Source organism: Sarcophilus harrisii, chromosome 1 (genome assembly GCF_902635505.1).
Source record: "Sarcophilus harrisii chromosome 1, mSarHar1.11, whole genome shotgun sequence".
Lineage (NCBI taxonomy): Eukaryota > Metazoa > Chordata > Mammalia > Dasyuromorphia > Dasyuridae > Sarcophilus > Sarcophilus harrisii.
The window spans coordinates 312,534,164-312,561,732 of record NC_045426.1 but is presented as its reverse complement, the minus strand read 5'-3'; the positions used below and the strand labels follow the sequence as shown (position 1 = coordinate 312,561,732).

General features: G+C 43.9%; 4 protein-coding genes and 1 long non-coding RNA gene across 15 annotated transcripts in view; 2 read left to right on the top strand and 3 right to left on the bottom strand.

Moving 5' to 3' along the window:
* Positions 1–315: 315 nt before the first annotated feature.
* SEPTIN12 (septin 12) lies at positions 316–11,697 on the bottom strand. 6 transcript variants are annotated; one of them, XM_031945075.1, is made up of 12 exons: positions 11,572–11,697; positions 11,227–11,289; positions 10,284–10,505; positions 9,628–9,753; positions 9,372–9,453; positions 8,460–8,597; positions 8,101–8,218; positions 7,726–7,821; positions 3,813–3,909; positions 3,488–3,539; positions 2,239–2,312; positions 316–1,083 (listed from the first exon to the last, which is right to left on the bottom strand). In XM_031945075.1, the coding sequence occupies exons 3-11, from the start codon at positions 10,474–10,476 to the stop codon at positions 2,240–2,242; spliced, it is 975 nt and encodes a 324-aa protein (XP_031800935.1). In that variant the 5' UTR covers positions 10,477–10,505; positions 11,227–11,289; positions 11,572–11,697; the 3' UTR covers positions 316–1,083; position 2,239. The 6 variants fall into 6 exon arrangements, with proteins under 6 accessions (XP_031800935.1, XP_031800948.1, XP_003761777.1 ...); XM_031945088.1 differs by lacking the exon at positions 2,239–2,312; XM_003761729.2 differs by lacking the exons at positions 316–1,083; positions 2,239–2,312 and adding an exon at positions 2,854–3,329 and having other exon boundaries at positions 11,572–11,696.
* Positions 11,698–16,038: 4,341 nt separating this feature from the next.
* SMIM22 (small integral membrane protein 22) lies at positions 16,039–17,361 on the top strand. 2 transcript variants are annotated; one of them, XM_031945115.1, is made up of 4 exons: positions 16,062–16,144; positions 16,587–16,749; positions 16,964–17,034; positions 17,204–17,361. In XM_031945115.1, exons 2-4 carry the CDS (start codon positions 16,587–16,589, stop codon positions 17,243–17,245), a joined length of 276 nt encoding a protein of 91 aa, XP_031800975.1. In that variant the 5' UTR covers positions 16,062–16,144; the 3' UTR covers positions 17,246–17,361. The 2 variants fall into 2 exon arrangements, with proteins under 2 accessions (XP_012398444.1, XP_031800975.1); XM_012542990.3 differs by lacking the exon at positions 16,964–17,034 and having other exon boundaries at positions 16,039–16,144; positions 16,594–16,749.
* A 294-nt stretch (positions 17,362–17,655) lies between these two features.
* On the bottom strand, positions 17,656–24,400 carry ROGDI (rogdi atypical leucine zipper). Its single transcript, XM_031945102.1, has 11 exons — positions 24,268–24,400; positions 23,904–23,975; positions 22,961–23,043; positions 22,426–22,480; positions 21,395–21,475; positions 20,857–20,952; positions 20,027–20,125; positions 19,248–19,361; positions 18,999–19,048; positions 18,706–18,832; positions 17,656–18,385 (listed from the first exon to the last, which is right to left on the bottom strand). Exons 1-11 carry the CDS (start codon positions 24,310–24,312, stop codon positions 18,344–18,346), a joined length of 864 nt encoding a protein of 287 aa, XP_031800962.1. The 5' UTR covers positions 24,313–24,400; the 3' UTR covers positions 17,656–18,343.
* Positions 24,390–25,877, top strand: LOC116420374. The gene is made up of 2 exons (XR_004230651.1): positions 24,390–24,481; positions 24,662–25,877. It is a non-coding gene; the product is annotated as an uncharacterized LOC116420374 (long non-coding RNA).
* The window catches only part of GLYR1 (glyoxylate reductase 1 homolog), a 38,203-nt gene continuing 35,473 nt past the window's right edge, over positions 24,840–27,569 (bottom strand). For all 5 annotated transcript variants that reach the window (XM_012542986.3, XM_023497601.2, XM_003761728.4 and 2 more), the window contains exon 16: positions 24,840–27,165. In XM_012542986.3, coding sequence (XP_012398440.1) covers positions 27,091–27,165 — 75 coding nt within the window. In that variant the 3' untranslated portion in view covers positions 24,840–27,090. The remainder of the gene's footprint in view (positions 27,166–27,569) is intronic.

The window sequence follows — 27,569 nt, the reverse complement described above, 5'->3', positions numbered from 1 at the left end:
CACTTGAATCCAAATCTGATTCTAAGACCCAATTCTCTGTCAGATGCCTGTTAACAGGGACAGAGCCTTCTGTGTCTCCCAGTGCACATACATGAATGCTGCTGGACCTTGCCCTTGGCTATCTTTCTGGCCACTGTGTCCCTCTCCTTCCCATGATGCTCCGGGTATATCCTCATGCCTCCAGCCTCAGTCCAAGATTTTGCTTTTACCCCCTCCCCCTCTCTTTTTGGGCAGATGCAGGGATGGTCTGGTCAACTAGACTGGAACCAGCCTCTAGCCTGTGGGTGGCGGGAGCTGAAACAAAGCAGACCAGAAACAGGAGAATCAGGACATAGACGCAAGTTTAATTTCAGAGTGAGAAAAATTTGGAAGCCCCCTTCCTAAGGGTGGCTTTACATGCTGGACCAAAGGCAGGCCCACAAGTGGGCTGGATTGTGACAATCATTTTTAGGTCTAGAGTTACTGTTTCCACAAGCCCCTGTGGTAACAGGGTTATCTCAAGTCTTGAGGACTGGGCCACACCCAGAGTTCTATGATGGGGTGTGTGAAGTACTTAGCAGGGACAAGGAACAAGGTTTGTGAACATGTGATGGGATGGCCCCAGGTAACAGGGGGAGCTCAATCCCAATAAACACCCAGTGTTATTCCAAGCAATGCGCTTTGTCAAAGGGTCATATCCTGAGCACAAAGGATTAAGCCAAGCTCAGGACACAGTTTGCTTGCTGGGTCTTAGCTCTGGGGAATAGAGTTATCTCCAAAATAGTTTGATATTCTTTTATTCCTTCCTCTGCCCCCATCCTCTCCCCCCAGTCTCCAAGAAGGAAGGGTCTGTAAGTGCCTCCAAGTGCCCAGGGTGGAAACTGAGGCGCAGGATGCGAGATGGCCCGGTGTCCAATCTTGCACCTTCTCTGGAGTGGGACAGGGAGAGTTGAAAATGACCCCCATCATGCCTGGTGTGGGACCCCGATTTCTGCTTCCAGTCCTTTGGGTATCCCTTGCAGGAGCCAGTCATTCGTGGTCACAGCTTCACCAGCATCTCAAGAGACAAGCCAAAGGAAGTGGAAACAGCTGGAATTGGAAGGCCTGGAGGAAGCAAGGAAAGCTCCCAGTATGGTGGGTGAGCCTTCTGTGATGAACTAATGGGAGGGCATGGACAAGAGCACAATATGGACAGACATAAGGGAGTGGGAAATATTTGCATCCTGGAGATTACAGACCTTTTAAAAGTTCTTGAGATTATATTGTATTCCTTCCATCTCCCCAGGAGAATGTAATGTCCCAGTGCCAGTATGGAAAAAATGGAGGCAAGGAAAGTGTACGTGACTAAATAAATGTTATCCATCTTTGTCCTTTACATGGTACTGTTAGGTAAATTTCATTTTGTGTCAAGACAGTCTACAAGTATCTCCATTTTGTTCCATTTCCAAACCGAAATCACTGGACTAACCTGTGACTGTTTAAGGGTTGGAACAGAACAGAGACCCATTGAGGTCAATCTTTTTTTCTTACAGAAGAGGAAACTGAGGCCCCAGGAAATTAGGTAATTTGTCCAAAGTGACTTTTGTCCAGGGTAGTAAGAGGCACACCGTGAATGCTTTTATTAATGAGTCCATTTCATCATAGATTTAGAGCTAGAAAGATCCTTAGACATCTAGTACAAGGCTTCTTAAACTGTGGGTCATGAGCCACATAAGGGGTCTCGTAACTGAATGTGGGGTCATGGAATTGTCAGTAAATGTTTGATTTGTATGCCTGTTTTACATAACTGTATACCTGGGGGCTGAGTAAAAATTTCTCAGTTAAAAAGGGATCAAGAGTGGAAAAAGTTTAAGAAATGCTAATCTAATACAAACCCCTCATTTTATCTTTAAACTTTTGTTTTTTGGAGGCAAACAGGATTAAGTGACTTGCCCAAAGTCACACAGGTAGTAATTGTTTGAGGCTGGATTTGAACTCTGCTTCTCCTGATGCTAGGGCCAAAGTTCTATCCCCTCCCCAGTGTGGTACCTCACTGCTCTAAGCCTCTTGTTTTACAAATGAGGAAGCAGAGGCCCAAGGAGTTTGCCTAAGACGTGCAGGTATGATATATGGCATACCTAGGATGTTCATTAATGCCAAATTCAATGTGCTTTCCCTTCCCTAAGATTGGAAATTCAGAGAGAGAGAAATGGCCTAGGAGCCATCAGGAAAAGCTTTATGTAATAGATGCGATTAAATGGCTGGATCATTCTCTCTTACCTTATACCCATTGATGCTTTAGGTAGAATTTAGGCTGCAAAATTTGTGGAAGGAGCCTGGAATGAATTTTAATCCTGTACAAGATTTAGGGCAATGATTTGTTCAACAAAGTGCCATATTCAGTGAATACTGGTTAATGATAAAGTTGATTACCGTTTGGGACCCAGAAAGTAAAAGATCTCCCTCCCTCTCAAGACTGTTTTGGGTTACCTGTGTTTTAATCTATAGGCTGGTTAAGGCAAAGCTTTTCAAATATCCTAATAAGCTGTAACATACATGTATCTTATGATAGAAGGAAAAGGTAGAAAGATATGAAGGATATAAAATATTGAACAAATAGATGAAGATTTCTGGGAAATGTAATCATGGTGAATAGTCAAGTGAAATCAACAACTACTTGCTATGTTATCTCAAAGTGGGTTTTGAAAAGGAGTTTGGAATGGATAACTTGTCCATGAGGAAATATGTAATTTATTTAGGGATTACAAGTTTCATATGCAACTTGTAAATTGTACTGGGTTAAAGTAAGATTGAGGCCAAGGAAACCCTACAAATCCTACAAGACTCCTGGCATTAGGGCCCAGAGAGTCTTTTGGTTATAAAAACCTTTTTTTAAAAGTTATATTTTTATTCATAAAAATTCATCGAAGCGCAAAAATCAAGCAATTTACAAAGCACAACTTTTCAAAGGCAAAATTTCTAACTTGATACTCCCATAGTTAGTACAAAGATAGGAGGATGGTTGGAATTGGTGGGACCAAGGCCTGCTTTCTTGAGAGAACCCAAATTTATCTGGTTGTGGTTAAAAGGGTAAAGCATAAAGAAGAGTTGTGAGATTGAAAGTCTGAGGGGACTTGAGTATGAGATGTTTGAGAGATTTGTGTTTAGTACTGATTCAGCAGCCACTTTCTGTGTCCTCTCGGTTCCAGCGCTGGCTTCGGCTGGTTCCAGCAGAGGTCCTTCGGGTGGGTGGGCTCAAGGTCACCCATCCAGCCCCCTTTGTTAATAGGTGACTCTCATTTAATCTGTGTACTCGATAATTTTCATAGTGAACATTATGGGTGATGTCTTTAAGGTCCTGCATATGGGAGCTTGAGAAAGAAGGCCATCTAGTCACTTCAGACCTCTCTATACCCTCTTATTCCCTTTCCCCCATGTAGGCCTCTTCCTCTCAGGATCCAACTGAACCCAATATGTCTCTGCCCTTCTTTCTTTGTGCCCACATAACCTCCCCTAGTTTCTCTCTTACCGAATGAGCAGGTCTCTCAGGAGTGGGAATTCACAATGAGCCATGTTCTCCACTGGAATAATAAAAAATAGCTAACTTTTACGTAGCACTCGAAGCTTAAAGAACTGAACAAATTGAGTACAAAGGCTCTTTTTTCCCTGGTATCGTTTCATTCATTTATTCAATCAATATTTATTGATTCCTAATTATATGCAAGGTACTGTGCCAGCTTTAACACCAACCCTTCCTCCACCAATGGTTCTTTCCCAATATTGAAGCCCAATCATCATTAATCCCATACTCTCCATCCTCTCAGATTCTCCTCTCCCACCTATCCTGTACTCACCTTCAATGATTCCCCATTTTGTCTTCCGGCCAAGGACACATTTCCCATTAACCATATGTTCACGATCTGCTCCAACCACAGCAAAAGGGATCTTCTCCTGAAATAGTTACAGAATTACAGGATTACAGAATTTCAGCTTTAAAAGGAACTTCAGCAACCATCTAGTCCAATTCATATCTGAAAAGGAATCTCCATTACAAACCTCTAACTACCTTCTGGAAAATTTCACTCCAGATCTGCCTTTTTTCAACTTTTAGCCACTGTTTCTGGTTCTATCCTCTGGGCTAAACAGAATGAGTATTCTTCCATCACACAACAGCCCTTCAAACAATCAAAGATAACTATTATGTTCCCACTAAGCAAGCTTCTTGTTATCATCCAGGTTTCCTCTTCTGGACACTCTCTAGCTTATTAATGTTGTTGCTAAATGTGGAACCCAGTATCTAACACAATGCTCCTAGTATGTTCTGACCTGGACAAAAGACAATGGTTCTTTCACCTCCCTATTCCTGGAAGCTATGCCTCTCAAAGCAGACAAGAGTTTGAAGGGCTTAGTGGGAGTATGGAACCTGGGGTGGGGGAACAAAAAGGGAAAAGTAAATTGAGCAGGAAAAAGTGAATGGGGACACTGGTGTATGGGAGGGAGTATTTATGTAGAGGACGAAGTCTTCAACTAAATTAACTGGGAAAAATCAGGACTATGAGTAAAATTTTTTTTTTGAAATCCTAGAATTTCAAAGAATGGAGAGAATAATGAGCAAGAGGGAAAAAATAGCATAAGTGGTTGTTCTTTAATGTCAGGATCATGACACAATATGTCTGACTGACTTTTCAGATCAAATACAATCTTGGAAGGCTCTACCACAAGTCAGACCCAAACAATCCATGTGAACATTTGGGGTGGAAATGTCTGTAAATGTGCACAACTCATTTCTTTTGAGCTATTACATTTTTGCTTTGCTCATGGATGCACCTTCTTTGATGAGGGTACACCATGCCCCAGCCCCAGTCCTTTGTTAGCATCTCCCACGTCGTGCAACCAATTCTAAAGTTCTTCAAGGAGACTTGAAAACCACTATTTCTTTTCACCACACGAGCATCTTACTTGTATGAGTTCTCCGTTCAAATCTTTTCAGAAAGCATATGTTTGGCTTTCAAAGTGCCCATCCCATCTGAATTGTTTCCTCTGCAGTAGAATTTGGATGATTGGCAGTTTGAGACAGGAAGTAAAAGACTTTCTAGAACCCCATATGGGGCCTCATTAACAGACTAGGGACGGGTTGTGAAATCATGATTATCAGTAAATGTTTGATTTTTCTATCTATATAACTAGGGGCATGTAAAAATTTTTCAGACAAAAAGGGTTTATAAGTGGAAAAAAGTATAAGAAGCCCTGCCTTTTTTTGCAAATAGGTTTTAATAGCAGAAAAGAGAACAAGGAGGAGGAAATAAAAGGGTTAGAAAGAATGGTTACCATGGGGACTGGAGAAGGAGAAGATTCATAAAACAGAAGGTAGGGGGCTAAACAGAAACTTTTCTAACTTTACAATTTTGCTGATGGACAGAACTTGTCAGTGTCAGGGAGGGAGTCTTGTAAATTCCAAAGAATAGAAGCCCCTCTCCCCCTCAAAAAAAACCAATTGTCGACTTTATTATATGTTTTAAGATTTGCAAAGTACTTATGATCATTACTTTGCTTGATCCTCTAACTATATGCTAAAATTATCTCACTTTTACAGATAAGGAAACATACTTAGTGAGGCTGTTTCTCAAGATACTCAAATAGGAAGAGTCTGAGGGAGGATTTGAACTGGTGTCTTCTTGATTCTAACTTCAGTACTAGGTCCACTCTAACATGCTGCCTCTTATGTTCCCCTTGGGGATGATAATTTGGTTGCTTGCTTCAAGTCCCAGAACGCCTTTCATGAGATAGTCACTAAAGAGTGATTGGTCCAGCTGTCCAAATAGGAGGCGGGAGAAGTGGGTGAGGAAAGCCTATTGCCTATCCCATATGTAGCTGAATGAAAAGCCCAAGAGCATTTTATCCCTATTCATATCCCTATTATCTCATAGCACATAGTAAGATATGCCATAAACTGGACAATGTCATAACTGGAAATGTTGCACAATTAAATAGGAAGAAGAGACCAGATTGTATCATTCTTGGAAAATTGCACAACTCTTTGGTTGAACCCCAGCTGTTCCAAACCCTCAAGGCTAATTTTATTAACACCAAGATCTTTCCAGGGATGTCTTAAAAACAACATGACCTCAGTAGAGTCAAAACTACAGATGACTCAAAAGTCAATGTAAAAATCCATAGTATGTGTATCAAATCATTGGAAAAGACATCATCAGGAACATGTATGGCCAGAAAAGAAGGTGGGCCTGTCTGAGGCAAACTGAGTTAAGTGATTCACTCAGAGTCACACATTCTAGTAAGAGTTTGAGGCTGGATTTGAACTCTAGTTGATTTATAAATTTATTCATAAATAAATAAATTCATGAATAAATTACTTATAAAAGACAAGGTTGCTTTAGCATCCATAACATGTTGAAAGAACCAAAGAAAGGTCTGCATCATGCTGAATTCTTTCCGGAAGATTAATGGAAAGACATGGACAAGAATTAAATAGCATAAAAGAGCATCTACTGTGAATCTATTGAAATACCAACGTCCACTCCTTGCTCAGACACACTAAATTGTTTGGATTTTTCCCAGCAGTGCAGCTTGTCCTTGTAGCTATTGTTTATGTCTTGATTTGGAGGTGAGTTGAACTGTACAAACTTATCAGCCTCTCTCTCCTTCAGAGAACTGAAAGGAACTTTAGAAATCTCTAGTGTGAGGCTCATTTTGTAGATGAGGAAACTGAGATTGAGAGCAACAAAAGTAATTTGGGCAATGTTACATTAGGAAAAAAGTAGCAGACCCCAAAATTTGAACCCAGGTTATCTGACCCTTTGAACTACATCATGCTAAGAGGTTGAAAATCCTTTGAGGGGCAGCTAGGTGGTACAGTTGTTAAAAGCCCTGAAATCAGGAGGACCTGATTCAAATTTGACCTCAGATACTTAACACTTCCTAACTGTGTGACCCTGGGCAAGTCACTTAACCCCAATTGCCTCAGCAAAAAAAAAAAAAAAAAAGTAAAAATCCTTTGAAAGGGGACCAGGGACTACTTACCTGAGGATGATGAACTACCTGGGGATACAAATGAAACTGAATTTAAGGGCAGAATCTATAGAACCTTAGGAAAGAATTTTATCAATAAGTAGGACTAAAGACCCCAATTGGGAGAGGGGGTGATCAGTTGGATGAGAGGTGGGAAAACCAGGAGAGGACTTCTCTTGGGGTTGGTTGTGGATTTGGTGGAGAGCCTATTTTCCTCAAGAACCAAGAAACTTGAGATGGTTCTGGATTTGGATTGGAGTAGGAAGTCAGATGAAAGCAGAAGAGAAGTCAGACGTCTGGAAAGGTTGCATAGAGAAGACTTGGAATTAGAAACAAGCATAAGATCTCTAAGAAAGCCTTCTTTTAGGCTGGACAAGAAGGAACTCTTTAAGCACATTGTACCCTTATCAGTTGTCCACTTGTAGGACTCTCAGGTTCCTCATGCAAATGAACATAATTTGTTTGCTTATTGGGGAATGACAATGCAGATTCACATAGGTACTAAGTGTCTTTAGTCACCTTTAAACTCAAGTCTTCCTGACTCAAGGGTTAGTGCTCTATCAAATGCTCCACCTGGCAGTCCCAACATAATTTCATATACCTGAAATGATGGGATCTGGATATATATGGTAATGAAGAGAGATAGGAGGAGATAAAAGGCTGCCATTTTGAGATAGTTTTCCAAAAAAGAGGTCCCCAACCCTTTGGTGATCCCATTACTGTTATCACTTGCTCCCTCACCCGGATCTTGTCATTCAAAGTTTTGTCATTAGTGTCTTCATCAAAGCACTTCTGGGGGTAAACAAAGATGCCATTGTTCTTCAGATCCTCCTGAATCTGAGGGAGGCAGAAATTGAATGTCAGTCCTTGCCAGGCCATGGACCATCTCTCTCTGATACGGCTCTCCACCAAACTCCCAAACAACCCCAAGTGAAGCCCTTTCCTGTTTTTTCCACCTCTAATCCAAATGATCACCTCTCTCCCAACTGGGGTCTTTACTCCCATTTATCAACGAAACTCTTTCCCAAGCCTGGGAATGAAGTCTCCTACTTCTCTCTGAACTGTCCAGCATCCTGGTGAGAATAGTCCTTCATGTCTGGCCCAGTTCCCCCTTACCTGCCACCTGAAAGCTTCCCTCTCTTCTAAGGTGAGGCTGTCTGCCCGGGCAATAACGGGAACAACATTTACCACTCGACATAGACGCTTCAGAAACTCAATGTCTAGAGGCCGAAGGCTAGGAGGCAGGAAGGTGAAGCAGACAATGAGCCCATTTTCCAGCTCAAGTCAATCTAGACTCCTCTCTTTACCCCAAACTCTGGTAGTACCTGGAGCTTTTAATTAACAATATTAATGAGGATTAGGGAATAGGGACACATAGCCCCTAACAGAGGAGAGTCCCACAATTCATGTGTGTATGTCTAAAAGTGCCATCCCCTCACCCTGCCAGAGGCAGCTTCCCTTTGCTCTCCCCTCACCAGTGCCCTGTGGGAGGCACAAAGTACACACAGATGTGCACTCGGGTGTCAGGGATGTGGTGCTGCCGAGTGATGAGAACTTCCTCCTGCAGGTAGCGCTCATATTGATCATTGATGTAGTTCAGGATGGGGTCCCAACTGGGAAGGAAAGGGGAAAAACAATGGAAAAGCTCCTGAGCATTTCATCTAACCATTCTTACCCTGCTGATACATGGTGAGGTTCTTTGGAACTCCACCTTTCTCATTCCCCCACCATGATTATCACCAACAGCAACTTAAGAGCTGGGGGCAGCCAAATGACAAAGGGGAGAGAGCACTGGCTCTGAAGAGGATCTGAATTCAAATCCATCTTCAGACACTTAAAAAACTTACTAGCTGTGTGACCCTGAGCAAGTCACTTAGCCCCAATTGTCTTACACCCCCCCCTCCCAACACACACACCCTTACACAAGAAATAAAGGTTACAGAATAGTCAAAGATACAATTCCCTTTATGTAGGGTACAATCCATATGAGAATAAACATACATAGACACTAGCAATACAAGGTAACCTTTAGCAAGTTCTGCAAGAATAGCAGAGATTAGTACTTCAGGATTTTTGAAAGAGAAGTTATCAATGAAGCCTGAGTGATTCAGCTAGTCCTTGTGGAGAAGGTGGGACTTGAACTGGACCGTGAAAGATGGGTCAGGTCTCTCACAGCCCCTCCTCACACTAACTATAGGGATCTTAAAATAGCTACCCTTGCCACAGGATTCTCTAAAGCAGAGCTAGATTCCACCACCCATCCATATCCTGTGTCAAGCACTGGAGGTAGGATAGATGGAGGGATGGCAAAAGTTTAAGGAATGGGGAAATGGACAGAAAGAAAAGTGTGCCTTAAATAGGGATAGAATTCCCAAGAAGGAACATACCACTTGTCATTGTTGATCTGGTCCCCAAATCCAGGTGTGTCTGTCACTGTCAGCTTCAGTTTCACTCCCTTCTCCTCAATTGCTATGGAGGGAGGATTGGGGAGCATCATAGAGGGACCTCAAACTCTGAGGAGCTATCAGGACCAGAGGAAGAGTTGAAGGAGGGGGATCATCTCTGGAGGGAGGACAGTTTTGGGAAGTTGGGACAGTTCTTGGTAGGTGAATAGGGTGAGGAAGATAAAGAAGGGGTACTCACTATGGGTAACAGATTGCAGTTGAAGGGTTTGAGGTAAAGGTCCCAACTTGTTCACTGGTGATGATTTCCACACCTTGGACTTGAACAAAGTGTTTACCATTGTGGACTTACCTAATCCACTCCTCCCTGGGAATATACCAGAAGGACACATTCATGAACAGTGGGATAGGGAGGGAATGGAGATACCTAATGGAATGAAGAGCAGAATGGCATGTGTGGTCACAGACTAGGTTAAGCCCAGGACACCTGGGTATGGCTGAAGGCAGCAGGATACAGTAGAAAGAATGTTTTCTTGGGAATCAGAAGACCTAAATTCAAAAACTGCCTTTCTCAGATAATATCTGTGTGACAATTACCTAATCTCCATTGACCTCATCTGTAAAATGAGGGAGGGGAGGTTAGACTAGAGAGTCTCTGAGATCCCCTTTGAGATATAAATCTAAACGCTTATGGGGATCAAGGAAATAAAATCATGGAGGGATTGGTTATAGGGACATAGGGTTTGTAGAGGTTGATGAATGGCTTGTGGACTACAGAGTGGAAGAGAATTGAATTAAGGAGAATTGAATTGAATTCCTTTTTCTTCTCCCCTTCAATTTATTTTTATTTTTCTCTTCCCCTCCCACCTTTCTGGCCTCTCATTCACTTTTGCTCACCAACAACCATGATGTTGAATTCAAAACCAGTTTTCATAGCTTTGATCTTCAGCTGGTCCAGCACAGCCTCAATCCCCACGTAGCCAAACATCTCGCAGGAGGAAGGTCTGGGGCTGGAAGGTTGTGGGGAGCAGGGAGAGCAGGGAGAGCAGGGAGAGCAGGGAGAGCAGGGACGTTTTGAGGTTCCTGCCATGGTGGTAGGTCTGTGTGCCCAGTCAAACCCTGTTGTTGTTGTAAGGGAGGGGAGAAAGGAAAAAGGAGAGTTTGCTTCATAACACAGGAGCAAAACTGAATCGTGATCCCCAAATTTTGAGGCTTTATCCTTTTTCTTTATCCCTAACTTCTGACACCTACTCCTTTATTGTGTAAGGTATATGAAACCTTATGAATATCATCTTGGTTGTCTGAAGTTCTAGGAAGGGTTGGAATAAGCATAAATTACCAACAATAGAAAAAGAGATGGCAGGGAGATATGGGTAAATTGGTGAATTAGTGGAAGAAATCCTTTATCTTAGGAAATGCCCAGCTAGAGAGAGATATCACTACTCCCATTTCAAAGAAGAGAGAAGCCTGAGTTCATAACTACCTCATTTCTACTCCTCTCCTCAAATGGGTTATTGCACTCACGGGTTCAAATGCACTGACCACCTGCCCGGTTACAGGTTCGATATTTTCTCTATATACTCTCCCACTAGAATAGCCAATAGTCAAGTCTGGGCATATTCCAATATTACATATTCCACATGTTATTGTAGAATGTAAGCTTCTTGACAGCAGTTTCACTTTTCTATTTGTATCTCTGGCATATATAGTAGACACAGTAAATACTTCTTGATTGACTCATTGATTGGGAAGCATATTCCATTTGGAGAATATACCTTCATCTGTTGAAGAGTGGGGAAGGGGTGATCTGTCCCCATCAATGGAAAGGTGACAAGCTCACCTTCCCGTAGAAGAAGTGGGACTCATCAAGGGGAGATTCTTCCTGACCAAGAGTCCATTTATCCTGTTGGTGGTGAGAGTTGGGAAGACAAATAAACAAGGAAATTAGATAACAACAAAGAGAAATAAAAAGATGCAATGAGACAATGACAGAAGCACAGAGACACTGAGGCAGATGAGAGGTAGGGACAGAAATGATAGACACCAAGAGAAAGATATAAATGAATAAAGACAGAGAAACAGTTGAACAAGAGGTAACAAAAGATAGACCAACAGAGGAGAGAGACACAGACAGTGACAGATGGAAAAGAGAAAGACAGACTAAACGCTGCCCTCTCTTGATCACCTGGTCACTGAAGGGAGTCAGCTATGGAGAGAGGTCACCTCGATCTCGGAGGTTCAGTGTATGACTGTAGTGGGGTGAGGGGGGGAGTAGATGACAGTTAACTGAAGAATCTGAGCTCTTCCTCTCCCCTTCCCCCCTTCTTACACATCCCCCCCACTCCCAGCCCCCCACAAGAACTTCCTAGCCTGGGACTCTCCTGGTGTAGGAAGCATCCAAGTTAGACACAAAGTCTAGTGTTTATTTAGGATAGTAATGTTATGAAGAATACTGGGCATTAAATCGGGCATCTTTGGAAGGTTCATGCCAAATAGCATCTGCCCCCTAAATATGCATCTTAATGTAGTGGAAAGGGCAGTAGATATAAAAGCAGGAGCCCTGAGTTTAAATCTTAGATTGGATATTTACTAGCTGTGTGACCTTGGGAAAAATCCCATGTTATCAGAAATCCCTTTCAGATCTAAATCCATGATCTTGAATGGGAGCAGAGGAAACAAGTTGGGAAGTCCTCATACTCCAATCTCAATCTTCCTCTTCCAGTTAGTGTCTGCTCCCTCCCTACTCTAGTCCAACGATTTGGCTTGGTCCAACCAACCTCTCTTTCCTTCCCTGTCTAAAAGATAGGTAACCCATCACATATTTCACTTAAAAAAAATTTGACCAAGTCCCTATCAGATTCCATAAGCTATATTTCAGCCTTTCTCCTTGTCACAGCTCTGTGATGCTATACTTTCATTAGATAATACTAAAATTTAATGTGAATAAAATGTCTTCATGTTTGAAAAAAAATATGATAGGTCACAAAAGTATATAAATGGAAGTCCGGAAGATACATTTGGGAAATTTATATGTGGAAATATTTCAGAATGCCTCCCATCTTCATAATGAAAACTTTTAATGAGAAAATTACAAGAAAAAAGGAACAATTGATCAATGATGGACAGAAGCAGCTACACCCAGAGAAGGAACACTGGGGAATGAATGTAAACTGTTTGCATTTTTGTTTTTTTCCCTAGGTTATTTTTATCTTCTGAATCCAATTCACCCTGTGCAACAAGAGAACTGTTTGGTTCTGCACACATTTATTGTATCTAGGATATACAGTGACATGTTTAACATGTACAGGACTACTTGCCATCTAGGGGTGGGGGTGGAGGGAGGGAGGGGAAAAATCGGAACAGAAATGAGGAGTGCAAGGGATAATGTAAAAAATTACCCAGGCATATGAATTGTCAATAAAAAGTTATAAAAAAAAAAGAAAAAAGGAACAATAATGGAAAGTATATCTAAGAAGAAAAAAAAGCCAGATCCAATAACACACCCATCTTAATCTTTGTAAGAAATAGAGGTCATAGCAAAGAATAATATGTATGTACACATTCATGGAGCACAATGTAAATAAAAGTTGGCATTCAGTGGCAACAAAACTTGAGCTATATATAATATTCAATGTTAGTGCTGTGGCAGATGAAAGATGAAATGATGAGAAAACAAAAGTTTGAGTTTCTGATCATGTTGATTTATTAAGCAACACATGGCAATTGTCCAACAAACCAAGGCTAGATCTCCTCAGCTTACCCCTGGACCCCAAATATAGGAAGAGACAGACTGATTTTTAATTATAGGAAAAATTAGAGACTTTACAAGTCGGGAGGGGGAGAGTGAACAAGTGTGATTTCCTGAATTCATTAAGAGAGTTGTCCCACTTCCCTCAATATCTGTAAACAATCAGAGGAACATGGAAACAATACTGATTGATCTATTTGAGGCTAGTTTTCAGATAAGATATACCCGGGTTTCTTGAGATGTACAATTGTGAGAAGACTTCTTGCATTAATCTTTGGTTCCGACTTTTGGAGTTTCTGTCAGCATAGTCTAGGTCCTTGGTTAGAGGTGGTCCAGTTTCCTAGCCAGGCAGGTTCAAAAAATACAATAAGGTTCCCCCTCCCCCCAATTTCCACAATTGAATAAGGTTTTTTTTTTTTTTTTTTTTTTTTTTTAATAGCTTTTTATTTACAAGTTATATGCATGGGTAACTTTACAGCATTGACAATTGCCAAACTTTTTATTCCAGTTTTTACCCTTCTTGCCCCCAACCTTTCCCCCAGATGGCAGGTTGATCAATACATGTTAAATATGTTAAAGTATAAGTTAAATACAATATATGTATACATGTCCAAACAGTTATTTTGCTGTACAAAAAGAATTGGACGTTGAAATAGTGTACAATTAGCCTGTGAAGGAAATCAAAAATGCAGGCGGACAAAAATAGAGGGATTGAGAATTCTATGTAGTGGTTCATTGGTTCATAGTCATCTTCCAGAGTTCTTTTGCTGGGCATAGCTGGTTCAGTTCATTACTGCTCTATTGGAACTGATTTGGTTCATCTCATTTCTGAAGATGGCCAGGTCCATCAGAACTGATCAACATATAGTATTGTTGTTGAGGTATATAATGATCTCCTGGTCCTGCTCATTTCACTCAGCATCAGTTCATTTAAGTCTCTCCAGGCCTTTCTGAAATCATCCTGTTGGTCATTTCTTACAGAACAATAATGAATAAGGTTTTCTTACAGGACAGAAGTTGGACTAGACCCATAATTAAACAGAAAGGGAATTGAGCTAGCTCCAGAATTTTCACAAGATGGAGTCAATGTTGTTCAGTTCCTACAATTAACCACCTGCTGTCTTAATGCCATCAGTGCAACACCAACAAAGTTAAAAGAACTCATGAATAAAGTACAAAAATGGCCAAGAGCATGTATTATCAATCAATTGTTAATTACTGTTTTTCTGGGAGTGTATTCTATGATTTTGGGGGGCATTTTAAAAACTTTATTTATTTTTCAATTTATATTTTTTGTTGTTTTATTTTATATTTTTCCCCAGTTACATTAAAAAAAAAACATTTTTTAACATTTGTTTTAAAAAATTTTTGCATTCTAGGTTATCTCCTTATGTACACCTACAATTAAGAAACTGCTTGTGAAATTATGCAAAACATTTCCATAAAAGTCAAATTATGAAAAAAAAAATAGCTCTTCCACCCTAATGAAAATAAAACCCTCAAGAAAAATGAAGTTTAAAAAAAAGAGAAATAGAAAATGAGAAGGCTTCAGTCTGTATCATACGCAATCAATTCCTTCTCTGGATATGAATGAAATTTTTTATCATAAGTCCTTCAGAGTAGTAGTTGTCGATGATTGTTCTCTGAGAATAATAGCAAGGTCATTCACAGCTGGTCATCCGGGAACATTGCTTTTACTTTATATACAATACCTTTCACTATGCTTGAGTTCATGGAGGACTTTCCAGTTTTTTTTTTTCCCTGAGAGTATCACGCTCATCATTTCCTATAGAGCAATAATAATCCATCATGAACACAATCCACAGTTAATTGAGCTCTTCTTAGGGGACATTTTTTGAGGGAAGTGACAGGCCAATTTTTTTTAAACTTTAAAAGCTAACAAAAAAGAAGGAGGCCACAGGTATTTAGTAGAAATTATGAGATTTCAGATTTACATAACAATTTAAAGTCCTATGTCTCTATCCCATATGTTGTTTCATTTATCAGCCCTGGGATTTAGGCAAAGTGGGGATTAGAGGCACCCAGATGGAATCCTGGACCTCCAGTCAGGCCCAGATTAAGACCTCGGTTCAAATCTAGCTGTGGATGCTCAATGGGCAAATCATTTGACCTGTTATAGCTTCTTAAACTGTAAAATGAGGATAATCTGTACCTCCCAGGGTTGCTATGAAGAGCAAATGAGATATTTGTAAAGCATTTACGCACATAGTAGGTGCTATTTTTTATATAAGCTATTGTTATTATTGTTCCCAGAAAGCAATAAACTTGGGTTATACCCATTTTATAGATGAGGAAACTAAAAGGTAGCAAATGAGAAAACATCTTGTTAGGGGTCATAGTGTCAGTGACAGAATTTGGGTTGGACAGAACCCAGGTTTCCTGGCTACTAACTGAGGGGTCTTTCCCTTAGGGTAGAATTTGGAGGAATGTACAGTGAGTAGAGTTACTGATGATGGATTTCTTGAAGTTGCTACTCTGAAGCCAGGGTGAGAAACCTGCCCTCCTTCCCTTCTGCAGTCCTCACCGTGCCATGGTAGCCTCCTGGGTCCTCTGTTCTCTCTGCTCCCTGATTCTTGGAGCTCTTCCAAAATCTCCTCTCTTCCCCTGGAGCAGAAAGCCTGATGCAGGAATTAGGAGCCAGTGAGGTGTATCCAAGGAGACTTCCCGAGGATGAGTGATCAATAGATATCCTACCTTCTCTAGGGACTTCGTTTAGTAGGAGGACACATTTTGGGATCTTGCAGAGCTCAGCCCTTTGGTGGGGAGGCATTTTCCTTTCTCACCCTCTATGTCTGTTGCTGTGGTTTACCTGAGCTGTTTAGCTCCTCAACTCCCTGATTCCTGAAACATTAGCGACTGCTGAGCTGGGCTGGGCTGGGCTGGGCTGGCTCAAGGCTGGAGGAGGAGCTGGGAGGCCACAGGTGCAGCCAGACTAGGAAGCAGGAAGCCCGAGGTGCTGTCTCCCCCAGCCAGGACAGTCCTCTCTAAGGTAAGAGCACAGGGATTTCGCCGGGGGGGACCAGTGGGGACTTTGTTAGGAGTTTGGGGGAGTTAAGTAAGGGGAGAGATTGAGTTAGGTTAGGGTTCTCTGGTTTTCTGTACTCCGTGAAGGGACAACAAAGGATGGAGGAGGTTGGTAGAAATGGAAACTTCCTGTTGGCATCTGTGCCCTGGGGCGAGACTTGGAAAGGAATGGGCTACCTTGGGATCTTGTGATTGCCTCACCTAAGTCACAGATCCAGAGCTGGAAGGGACCTTAAAAGACCGTCTCCCTCATTAGAAGTATAGAATGTGAGGCCCCTGGAAATTGTGATCAAGGTCACACAAGGAGGTGGGAGTCTTTCCCCCCAGATTTGGGCCGAGTTGGAGCCTGTGTAAAGTTGCGGGGAGGGGATATTTGGGCTCTATTGGCTCTTGATGTTCTTGCGGAGATGATAGGTGCCCAAGGACTTGCAGGGATGGCCCTGTCCGCCAGGGATGTGGAGAGTGAGCTGCAGGAGACGGTACAGCAACTGCTCGGCAGGCTGAAAAGCCACAATCTGTTTCAGTCCGGATGGGACATTGCAGCCTTCACGGTCTTCTTCACCTTCATCGGTGAGTATGACTACAGCCTTCCAGATCACCCCTCACCCCTGCTAGCTGACACTCCGAGCTGTTCTTGTCCTTCCTCACTTACTCTCACCTACTTGGGTCAGCGCAGCTGGTGTCTCCAAGCCACCTGGGTGATGCAGTCCTAATTCTCACTGCTCCAAGCCTCTTCCTCTGCCCTGCCAAGATCCCAGTGACATTTTTTCCTCCTGCCCCTCAGGAACAGTCCTGGTGCTGATGCTCCTTGTCCTTCTGCACTGCTGCTGTTGCAACTCCTCCAGCCCCCCAAAGGTATACCACCTCTGTCCCCAAAGCCCCTCCAGTGGAACCCAGATTCCAGCTTAGCTCCTTTCCCATCTCCCTTCATAGGCCCAGGGACTGTCCTAGTCACTTTGGGTCTCTTTGGGAGTAGACTGCTTAAACCACACTGTCTTTTTATAAAAACTTCTCTTTCTTGCAGAGAAGACCCAAGGGAGTGGACAACTTGGCCTTGGAGCCATAGTTCAGTGCCACTCACCAGACAGCCTTGGATTCGGACTGCTTGAAATCAAGACCAGCACCAGCTCTTCCATAGCCCATACATTGAAGCAACATTAAAAATCATATTGTATCTCCCCATGGCTTCTCTCTAGCAATCTAGTCTCTTCTCACCTTCCTTCTTCATCCCCATGTAAACACAATAAGGTTTGTTCTTGCTGCATTCCTAACACCCCTAGATACATAGTACTCTGCCTTTGGCCCAGGAACACTATGATAGCAAGCCAGGCCACTGGAGAAAAGACTGAGCATACCAAACAAAAAACAACCTCTGTCTCTGGGGTGCTTACATATATTCTCCCAGAGACATCTTTGCAAAGGAACATCAACCTCCAAGTCCTCCCCATCCCCCAAGACAGACACAGGCAGAAAGGATTGGGTCTTGACTCTTTATTTCTTAGTGGATGACTGATACCTTTGCAGAACAACATTGCCAGTCACAGGCAGCCAGCCCTTTGAATGCACTGTCCCCACTCTCCCTTCTTCCCCTACCATGGTCCCGGCCTGCAGTGCTGTCCCCACAGGTGTAGTTTCTCAGGGGAATCTCTGGTGTTAAGGAGAAGGGAGCAGAAGTGGAGCCTTTCTCCCTGTGCTCCGCCTTCCCTTTGGGTCCAAAGGTCATTAATATCTCAGGAAGCTGGGGTTAGGAATGCAGGGCTGGCCCTCTGGCCTCAGTTCAGCCTCAACCTTTGGATTTCTATTTTCACAATGTGTGTCCTTAGTCTCTGGTGGCCCAGTGCTCCCGAGCAATGGCCTTCGTCACCCAACGCAGCTCTACCTGAAGAGTTCCCTTCAGCTTCTAGTCTGGCCTCAGAGCCACTTCTCTAGTATTCATTATCATTCATGCAACTCTTAACAGGCAGAGAGGGCCTCTCAAAGCTTGGGGACAGGAGAGCAATAAATAATGCATTTTGCCCATGCAGAACCAGCTGCATGCTGCACCTTGTCTATACTGCACCCTCCAGGAACTCACTCCTGGGAGGTGGCTCAGCCTCTTTAGGGACCAAATCCATTGGCTAGGCATCTCCTTTATTGGGAAAAATTGGTCAGAGGCTTCTCTTGGTCAGAAGGGCCTGTAGCTCCAGTAGCTGGAGAAGACTGAGATCTGGGGACAGAGCAGAGCAATGTCAGAAGTAGCCCTCTCTGCTTCATCTCCCCACCCCACCCCTAACCCTGCCATTACTGTCCTCCCCTTCACAAGCTTCTAGTTGCCTTCCTGACAAAGTGCCCAAAGCAGCTTGAGCATCTGCAGCCTAAGGTCTTAGTTAACTGTTTTAATGTGGTATATTCTTAGCTTGGACCTGCCAGGACCCTCACATTAGGGTATGCTATACATGGAGGAATTCTTCTTTGGTTCTAACTATCCCCCTATGAAGGCCTTTGAAAGTTCCTGCCTCCAAAACTACACCAACTCTGGCTGCCCACCTTGTCCTTGAGCTGCTGGCAGAGCTGCAGGGAGACAGTGAAGAAGACGAGAGCATCATTGAGCCAGGGAACCACACACTCGACCTTGTGTACGTGACTCACCTCCAGTCGTTGGGAACCCCACTCACTGCAGTCAACACAGGGAGGGAGGAGTGGGAAAGGTGATGGGCAACAGAGAAGGAGGGCCCAAGCTGGGACCCTGTGACAAAGGACTACTCCTAAAGTAAATGGGGAGAGGTCAAGGCCTGGGGACACATGTTCCTTTCATTCATTGCCTCAAAGTGAGTACTTACAACATGGCTCCTGGACTGTGAAGTACAGCACCCCCCGCGGGGCGGAAGTTCTAAACAAAGCAGTAGACATAATGAGGTTAGTGCCAGGGTGGAAACCCCAGCAGGCAGCAACACCTATGCCCAGCCCTCCCAGGTAACCGTGGGATTCCTCTTGATGAAAGCAAATCCAGGGTTTAGTTTTTAGGGTCCAAGGGTAGGCTTGGCTGCCTGGGCAATGGCAGGGGAGTAATGTCTTGGTGAACTCATTACCTTGGTGGAGCTGGGCTGCAGAGCATGTAGCTGGTACACAGTCAGGCAGAGCTTATTGAGATTGATGTAAAAATTCACTAGAAGGTCTGCAGGCAAAGCAGGAGCAAACATCCTCTGCAGGAAGTGTGGATGCAGCCTCTGGTTAGACCAGCCACTCAAAATGGCAGAAATCAGAATCAGGGGGCGGGAAGAGGGAGTAAGAATGGCCCGCCCTTTGGATGGCAGTCTATCTCCCACCTTACCCTTCTCTTGCCCATCCCAGGTCCCAAGTAGAGGGAAATACAAGGTCTTTGCACTAAAGTTAAAGCTGTCTCCCTGAAGCTCTACTACTGAGAAAGGGCTATGACCTTAGGTGGACTCCAGGTCTGTTCCTCTGTATAGCAGGGATTCTTAACAAGACTGTGCTGGTTGAAGCCTTCTCAGAACAATGTTTTAACAAACATTTAAAAAATAGGATTATAACAAACATACTGAAATAAGTCATGAAAACGTGAATGATGACCAAAAGAACAACATTCCAATCCCCAAACAAAACAAGGCCCAGATCCCAGGTTAAGAATCCCTGAACCAGAGAATGGGAAAGATACACAGAAGGGAGAAAGGCAAAGAAACAAGGGTTACTGATCTGTCTTCTGCAGGTCCGTTTGGTGGGCTATCACTCAATTTTCTGTAGGGATCCCCTCACACTCTTTTAGCCACTCTTCACCTGGAAATGACGGGGATGGGGACCTCTACCCGAATGAATCAAATAAAACTGCAAATGTGTTCCGGGCACTGACCGTCAGGCCACTGGAGGCGATCTCAGGCAGGGTGAGTGTAGCTGGAGTGGTAAGCCGATTTCGTGCGCGGGTTAGCTGCAGCATAACTGCGTCCATTAGCTGAGGACAGACATGATTGTCATAGCAGCTCCCAGGGAAGAACTAGTCAAAGCCCCATGCTCTAGAAATGCCCATTTCTCAAATGGGAAGGTGGGGTAAGGGCCATCAGCTCTATAGTCAAGTCGAGCTTCAGCATTCAGGAAAGCTCTGAACAAAGTCTACATAGTTATTTCTGTGACTAGGGGGGTAAAGGTTCCTCTAGACACCCTATGCTTATCCTGAAGGTGCTTATGAGGCATGGCTTTTCTCTGAAGCCAGTGGGTGAGCACTGCCTCTTCCATGTAGAAGCTGCCAGCAAGAATCGGGGGTTTTGGGGGATAGGATGAACTGCTTTTCTCTTGAGATAGTAACAGATTTATATGTTAAATTGTCATAATTGGTGGATGGTAAAAGTCAATGAATATTGAGGAGATATACTTAAATATAAGAATTAAATAGTAATAGCCCCTACTACTTTCATTCAATAACCTATTTTCCACTCATTGTTCTTCATTGATCATATCTTGATTTCAGAGACCCAAACTTCTACTCTCTATTGATGGCCATGAAAACATTCTGGAAGCAGAGATCTGAAGGCTTTCAGAGTTACAGGATTTGTCAAGAGTACGGAGAGAAATATAAGACAGACAGCCTTTTTAGGATGGAGGGAATTGAGGTATAAAAGGGAAGCCACCCCCAAATAAGTATTCTCCCCTCCAGAATCTTTCCCCCAGATCAGTCTCTGTGCTCACCTTGAGAACTTCAGCTCCTGTCTTGAACTGGTAGCTCTCATCCCGGTTGGCAAGGAGATAAATTGCTTGGCTCACATGATTCCTGGCATCTTGGATCTGAAGACACAAAATCCTTAACACCCACCCGGTATGGGTTGGTGGGTGGGGTGGGAGGAGGAATACTCTATTATGAGATGGCTTCCCAGTTAATTTATCATTAGTAAGAACTGAGAGTCAACTCAAAAAGCCTCTAGGTGACCTGAATCACTTATACACATACATACATAAATAAATTCCTCTTTGTGTCCAGAGTTTATGTGTATGTGTGCATGAGGAGAGTTTTGGGGAAACAGGAGGACTCATGCTTTCTAAACATGCATGCCCAACACTCATTCCTGAACCAAGACACTGGTGATGGAGGAATACCAGTCACAGAATCCATGGGACTGGAGATTCTAACTCTTAAGCTCTGTGGCAAGGAGACACCCATCTCAGGCCAACACTTTAGTGACTAGTGACAATTAAATGAATATAGCTGCACAGACAGGGAGAGAATTACCTGTTGCAGTTTCCACTGCTTGTCTTCTCGGAACGCAAAGTGTAATAGCTGGTTATTTCTGGGCATTTTCAGATTTACATCCTGAGAAACACAAAGAGTAGCAGCAGATCAAATGGAAGATGCTTGGATTTTCTATGCCAGTCCTATTATGTGTCCTATTTCTTTCTTTCACAAAAACACAAACAGTAAGAACATTTGGACTATCACTAGGGGTTGAGGAGCAGTCAGGACCCACCACACTCATGGGGTTGGATGTTTTTATGGAAATCTGGGATCCTGGAGAATAATGCTGGATCCAGACTCCAGCCCACAAAGAAGGGAGATAGGGAAGTGAGGAGGTGAGATAGGAAAGCTCTTCTACTTGATTTGGTGATAGTGATCTTGGGAAGAATGCAGAAAATAGCTAGACTGTAAGTTTCCTGAGGGCAAAGACTGTACCTCACTCACATCACTTTATGTCTCTGTCCACTTGCTTTAGCAAAAACTCATATCGTTAGGGTAAACAGTAAGTACTCAAGGAATTTTGTTGATACTATTGAGACCAAAGTGAGAAGGAAAACAAAGGCAAATACATGGTGGCAGTAATAAAAAATCTGTCCCTATCAAGAAAACAGTAGAACCAAAGTTTGTTCTCAGGATCTAGCAACAAGAGAGGCTTTTTGCTCTGTTAATACCAGCTTCCAGGCATCCATTCATTTAAGAACCTTTATTCAATGCTACCTGTGCATAAGACCCTATATTAGGATGCTGCCCTCAAGAAGCTTAACATCTAGCAAACGGGGAAAGGAAAAAATATGCAAATGAAGGTCACATGTAAGAGGTATAAAATGCTATGGAATTTTAGAAGGAGAGACATCATGTGGTGAAGGGATCTAGGAAAGGCTTCATAGAGAAGGTGGGAATTGAGCTAGGTTTTATACAATATATGGGGTTTTAGCAGGCAAAGATGGGAGGAGGATATTATAATTTGAAAACACACAAACAAAAGGAAAAAGGTGGGAAAGGCCAGGGTCTTCCCCTTAAAGACTCACCGCTTGGCTCAATGCGTCCCCTTGCAGAGTCAGCACACCTTTCACCTGGTCTGTGCTGTAACACATGACTGTCAGGGCAAAGCCTGTTCCCTCTTCAAGCCCAGAGACACTTCCCTCTACTTTAGTGTAACCCTTGACCTTCCCTCAGCCTCCCCTCACCTCCCCACCCCAAATCTTATGATAGATACTCTCATGATTTGTGAAGAGATACCAGAGACCTTAATACCTCTGGCAGGAAGGGAAGTACTTAGAAGGACATAGGGTTTTACCATAAACAAAAAGAACTCCTTGTATCTTATATGAACATGAAAGCTGCCAACATTTAAGATGAGATTAGATAACAAAGATGTCCAATCTGGGTTATTCTCTATTATGGTCCCTCATTCTTTTGCTCCTACTTTATATCCAAGACTAGGAGATGATACATACCGGCCCCTCTGCATTAACTTTGACTCTGTACTAATGCTGACCTTAAACCTCAGAGATGACATGTTTCTTGGAGTTAAGCAATCCCAAATGTCTTCCCCAGACTTACGTGGAGCTGCCTAGGATGAAGTTCTCTTGCTTGGCTGGTCCTTCTGTTCCTGTCCCCGGCAGAGTGAATCGGTAAGAGGCTTCCTGTTGTGCATTAGGAGAGAGGAGTGGTAAATTAAGAAAAGGATTAAAGTTCATATTACCATAGAGAGGTGAGTTCTAAGCCCACTGCAAAGGGAAGCCAAGAAGAATAAAACTTCCTCCTCAAATCCTAAAGCAGAGACAGCAGTTAATCAACAGGCAAAATCAGCATATCCACACGTCTACTCCTTGCCCCAAGGCTACTGTCACAGCTAGAGGTCCATTCCAGTCTTTTCCCCAGGGTAAGTATAGCCACAGTTTCAAGGTCCAGAAGTCTTAAACACTGTCCAGGATCTCTCTGGGGGTCAATGAAGTGCAAGAAGGGACAACAGGAACAGAGATTTAGTTTTGAAAGGAGGCAGTAAAGTTGCAGTGGGGCTGGAATCAGAAAGATCTGAATTAAAATGTGAACTCAGACAATGGTTGGGTGATCTTGATTTTATCTTTTCTCTGTCTCAATATGCTCAACTGTAAAACGGGGATAACAACAGCCCCTATCTCCCAAACCTGTGGTGAGGATCAAATGAACGTCAGGCTGCTTGGCTTAATGCCTGAACACAGGCGGCCCTTAAATGCTTATTCCCACGCCGCCCGACTCAGTTTCCCGAGAGGAAGCTGAGGCTTTGAGAAATTAAGTGACTTGATCACAGTCACACAAGATATCACCAGCTCCGGAATCTGAACCCCTGGTATCTAAATACAAAGGATCTCTGGCGGGACACCCGACGGGCTCTCGCCTTCCCTCCTCCCATCGGCGTCGCAGGGGTGGGGTGGGGGGGTTGTTGGAGGGGAGTACAAGGGAGCACTGAGGGGGGGGAAGGATGAGGGGGAAAGGGGGCGGGGGCGGGGCAGAGGAAGGTTACCTTGAGAATGTCCTGCAGTTGGCGCAGCACGGCGTGAACCTCGTCGTGTAGCAACCATCGGAACTCTTCCTCCTGCCCAAGGGGAGGAGATGAGTGACACCCCGAACCCGGCCCCGAAGGGGCGCTGGCGGGGGGTGCTCCAGGCCGCAGACGCTCTCAGGTACCGTGGCGGGTACCTAGAGCCAGGCAGGCCCCTCCGACTTAGGTCCGCGCTGCAGCCCGAAGCTGGGCGGGGGGAGGGGGGGACCGGGGGGGGGGGGGGGGGGGACAGGCCCACCCGGCCCCGGGGCCCAGGCTGGGCTCGCGAGGGCGGGCATCTGTGTGGTGGGGGTGTCCAGGAGCGGAGCCGGCCCGGCAGACTCACCAGAACTGCCCGCTCAGCCGCCGTCGCAGCCATTGTAGTAGCCATCACAGCTAGGACCACAGCGTAGCTCTGTGCCGCCGCCGCCGCCGGCCTTCACTCCAGCCCTCGGACCCGACGCGAGCGCCAGGCCCCGCCTCCCACGCCACAGCCAATAGACTCTCAGGCTCCTGTGAACGGATAGGGTGCCTCTGAAGCTCGGCCTTCGCTCTGATAGGTAGTGAAGACCGCCGATTCACAACTTAATTGGTTCGCCCCTTGCCCCCTCCCTATTTGGTTGAACTCGCGGAGACTGAACTCCACCCCCCTTCTCTAGTGTTGACAGGCTTTTCCTTCATTTCCGGGCATATACCCCAAGATCTGGAGAAAGCAGCTGATTGTTGTATCTTTTCTCCAGCCTTCCGGTTGCTCTAATTGGACACCCCACTTCCACTCTACTCACCGATTGGTTAACAGACAAGCGGAAATGGATAAAAATCGTTTAGCCAAAGATGGTTGGCTCTAACGTCGGCAGGACCCTCCACCCCTTCAAGCCCTCCCATTTGACTGTAAAACTCTGGATGCACACCAACACATTTTTACCAAGAAAGGTTTTATTTTCTTGCAGTAGCTTTGTTAATTGCACAAAATCATTTTATTTTGCCATTTAAACATTATCACACAATCCTATTCTGAATGACAAACGTTAATTAAAAACAAAGCAAAAATAAAAATTCACAACCTTAATTACCTAGAGGATTTGTCACTGAAAGGGGAAATAGGAAAACTGCTTTTCTTACAGGCTTTTCACAAATGTCACATTTTCTCTTTTTTAAAAAGGAGTCAAAAACAAAAGCGAAATAGCTAAAACAGAAAGTCATAAAAAGGAACTTTACAGAATTGTCAACAATATTAAGACAACACTGACTAGCCAGTTTCATTACAGCATCTCCCAGATCCAGAGCTTCTCCCCTCCCTCCCCCCCACCCTTTAAGCCCCTTCTAATATCCTGGCCAGGTACAGAACTGGCATGTTCAGAGACAGATATAAGGACAGTAGTGCCAGTGAAACAAACATCTAGACCAGAATTTGATACCGAATTTTCCCTGTGTCCCCTCTCTTCTTCCATAAGGTTTCATTTGTCAAACCTAGGCTGTAAGAGATAAAGGGGAAAGAGGGACAAACCTCCAGATGCTGGAAAAAAATAAAGAAAAAGCCAAACTACACCCATAGAGCTGTCACTGAATCCTTCCCTTTCCCCTCCCCCTCCAATGAATATCAATCTTAAGCTGTATGTGACTTCAGAAAAGCATCCCACATAAAGGGAAAGGTAGATTTAGGATTACAGGGATGACAGCCTCTCTTTGTTCCTATGTACCATTTCAGTCCCATGCGGGTACCCTCCCCAAAGAGAACACAGGGATCTCCAAGATGGATGTGGGTTTACCTTTCCAGTCTGTCAGGACCCATCTCAGGCAAAGTCTTCTTTTTTTTCCCAGACAGAGGACCTTGTGGCCCCAGAGGCACAAAGAACATGATGCTGGCTGGAGTGCAATTACTCATTCCTTTACTAAGAACTGATCCCATGATTGGTCAGTGTTGGTTACCCAGGGCAGGGGAATCTAGGTCTGCGTCAAAGCAGGTAAAAAGATACCCACTGTCTCTTCAAAGGCAGGGGTTGCAAGGAAGAAAAAGGTGGCATGCACAATGGGGCTCTCTTGTATGGACACAGATGGAAGGACCTAAAGGGGATGATCAGAGGACTCCACAAGCAGTAAGAAGAGCATGTGACATAACGGAAACAGAAAGGAGTCATTCTTCCACACACACAAACCTCACTGCTCTCTCGTTGGTGTGCTCACTGCCTTCCCCAATGCCTATGCCTGCCGCCCACTGCCGCCCTCCAGGCTGGAGTGCAAACCCAAACACTAAAGTTAGCATGGCTAATCCCATCTACACTAGATAAACCCCTTCCAGTATTCTCACAAGGGCCCAGGATTCTAATTTCAGCCCGGGCCTTAGCAGATGGTAGATACTGTGATGGGATGGTGATGGTAGGGGTGGGCCTATTCTTCACTCAAACCTGCATTTTTCCAGTTTACAAAACCACGTAAAGAGGAATTAGTTTACTACAAGTTCTCTTTTCAGAATGTTGGTGGTTTAAACACTTAAATGCTCTCCAACTGGTTGCTTGTAGCCTGAGGTACTGCAGGCCCCTTTCTGGAGTCTGTGCCACCTCACTGTCCTCTTCCCCGGGGAATATGCTGACAGGGGAGACCCAGGTGGCCCCCCAATGGAGCAGCCTGTTATTTCCATGGAATTCAGGGTGGGATCAAAAAGAAGAAGAGCCAATCCCAAGAGTTTTGAGAAACTCAAGACTTCACAACTAGGACACTATGGAAGCTGCTTCTTACAACCCCAGTGAAAGAGGTGGGGAAGAGGGCACTATGTACTCTGGCCCCCTTTTCTAGGAGAAACTCAGACTCTGACAAACTCAGGAAGGAGAAAGAAGCCAAGCAGATTCTGGCAGCATCGCTTCTGGGAGTCAAGGGGGGTAAGAGGGCGGGGCCTGTTTGAACACAGCCACCATTCTGATCCAGGCAGCAAGTGCACAGCAGGGCTGCTCATCAGTTTTCTACAATCCAACATCACCTTTTCCAACCCCCTCCCCCCTTTTCCCTGAGCCCCCAGGAGAGGCCTGATGCTGCAGCTGCACTCATGGCAAATCTTTTCAAAGTCTGTGTATAAAAGGAAACGTAGAGACAGATGGACTGGTCCAGAGTTAAGTCCCAGGACCCTGACCCCATGTGAGGAATGGGGATTAGCAGGAAGATAGGGCCTCAGGGCTTAGTGTATATAGGCTCGGTACACAGCAGACATGTCATTGTCAGACTGGTCCAGTGCCTTGGCTCGTTTATATACCTGAAATGACAAAATGTTACAATTAGATCTTTGTTCTCAGAAATATTTAAAGGCTATAAAATAGCTATATAACAGCAATCAATAAGTATCTATTATGCACTATATAATGATATAGAGAAGGTAAGATATAGGCTAATTTACAATCACAAGCTTTAAATGTCTGAAAAATCTACTATCTAATCAGTCAAATCCCTTCAATTCAATCCCACAAACGTTTATAAATAAATGCCTATTGGGGGAGATAGGAGAAGTGAAAAGGCATATCTTTTGTTCAAATGTTTGATTCCAAATATAGTAATACTCTTCCTCTTGTTTATGGGATAAACTGGCCCAGCCCTACCTGTCAAATTTCTTCCCTTACTGAATTCCCTGACAATTACTTAACAGTTCAGACTTTAATTTTC

Excerpts from the sequence above, each read along its gene's own strand:
- SEPTIN12 (XM_003761729.2), bottom strand. The coding sequence starts at position 10,476 with ATGGCAGGAACCTCAAAACGTCCCTGCTCTCCCTGCTCTCCCTGCTCT. Across the intron at positions 3,910-7,725 it reads CTTTGAATGACAAGATCCGG|GAGAAGATCCCTTTTGCTGT; the intron begins GTGAGGGAGCAA and ends TAACTATTTCAG. Across the intron at positions 3,540-3,812 it reads AAAATGGGGAATCATTGAAG|TGGAGAACATGGCTCATTGT; the intron begins GTGAGTACAGGA and ends TTATTATTCCAG.
- SMIM22 (XM_031945115.1), top strand. The coding sequence starts at position 16,587 with ATGATAGGTGCCCAAGGACTTGCAGGGATGGCCCTGTCCGCCAGGGAT. Across the intron at positions 16,750-16,963 it reads GGTCTTCTTCACCTTCATCG|GAACAGTCCTGGTGCTGATG; the intron begins GTGAGTATGACT and ends CCTGCCCCTCAG. Across the intron at positions 17,035-17,203 it reads ACTCCTCCAGCCCCCCAAAG|AGAAGACCCAAGGGAGTGGA; the intron begins GTATACCACCTC and ends TCTTTCTTGCAG.
- ROGDI (XM_031945102.1), bottom strand. The coding sequence starts at position 24,312 with ATGGCTACTACAATGGCTGCGACGGCGGCTGAGCGGGCAGTTCTG. Across the intron at positions 21,476-22,425 it reads GGGACGCATTGAGCCAAGCG|GATGTAAATCTGAAAATGCC; the intron begins GTGAGTCTTTAA and ends TGTGTTTCTCAG. Across the intron at positions 18,833-18,998 it reads CACAGTCCAGGAGCCATGTT|TGAGTGGGGTTCCCAACGAC; the intron begins GTAAGTACTCAC and ends TGTTGACTGCAG.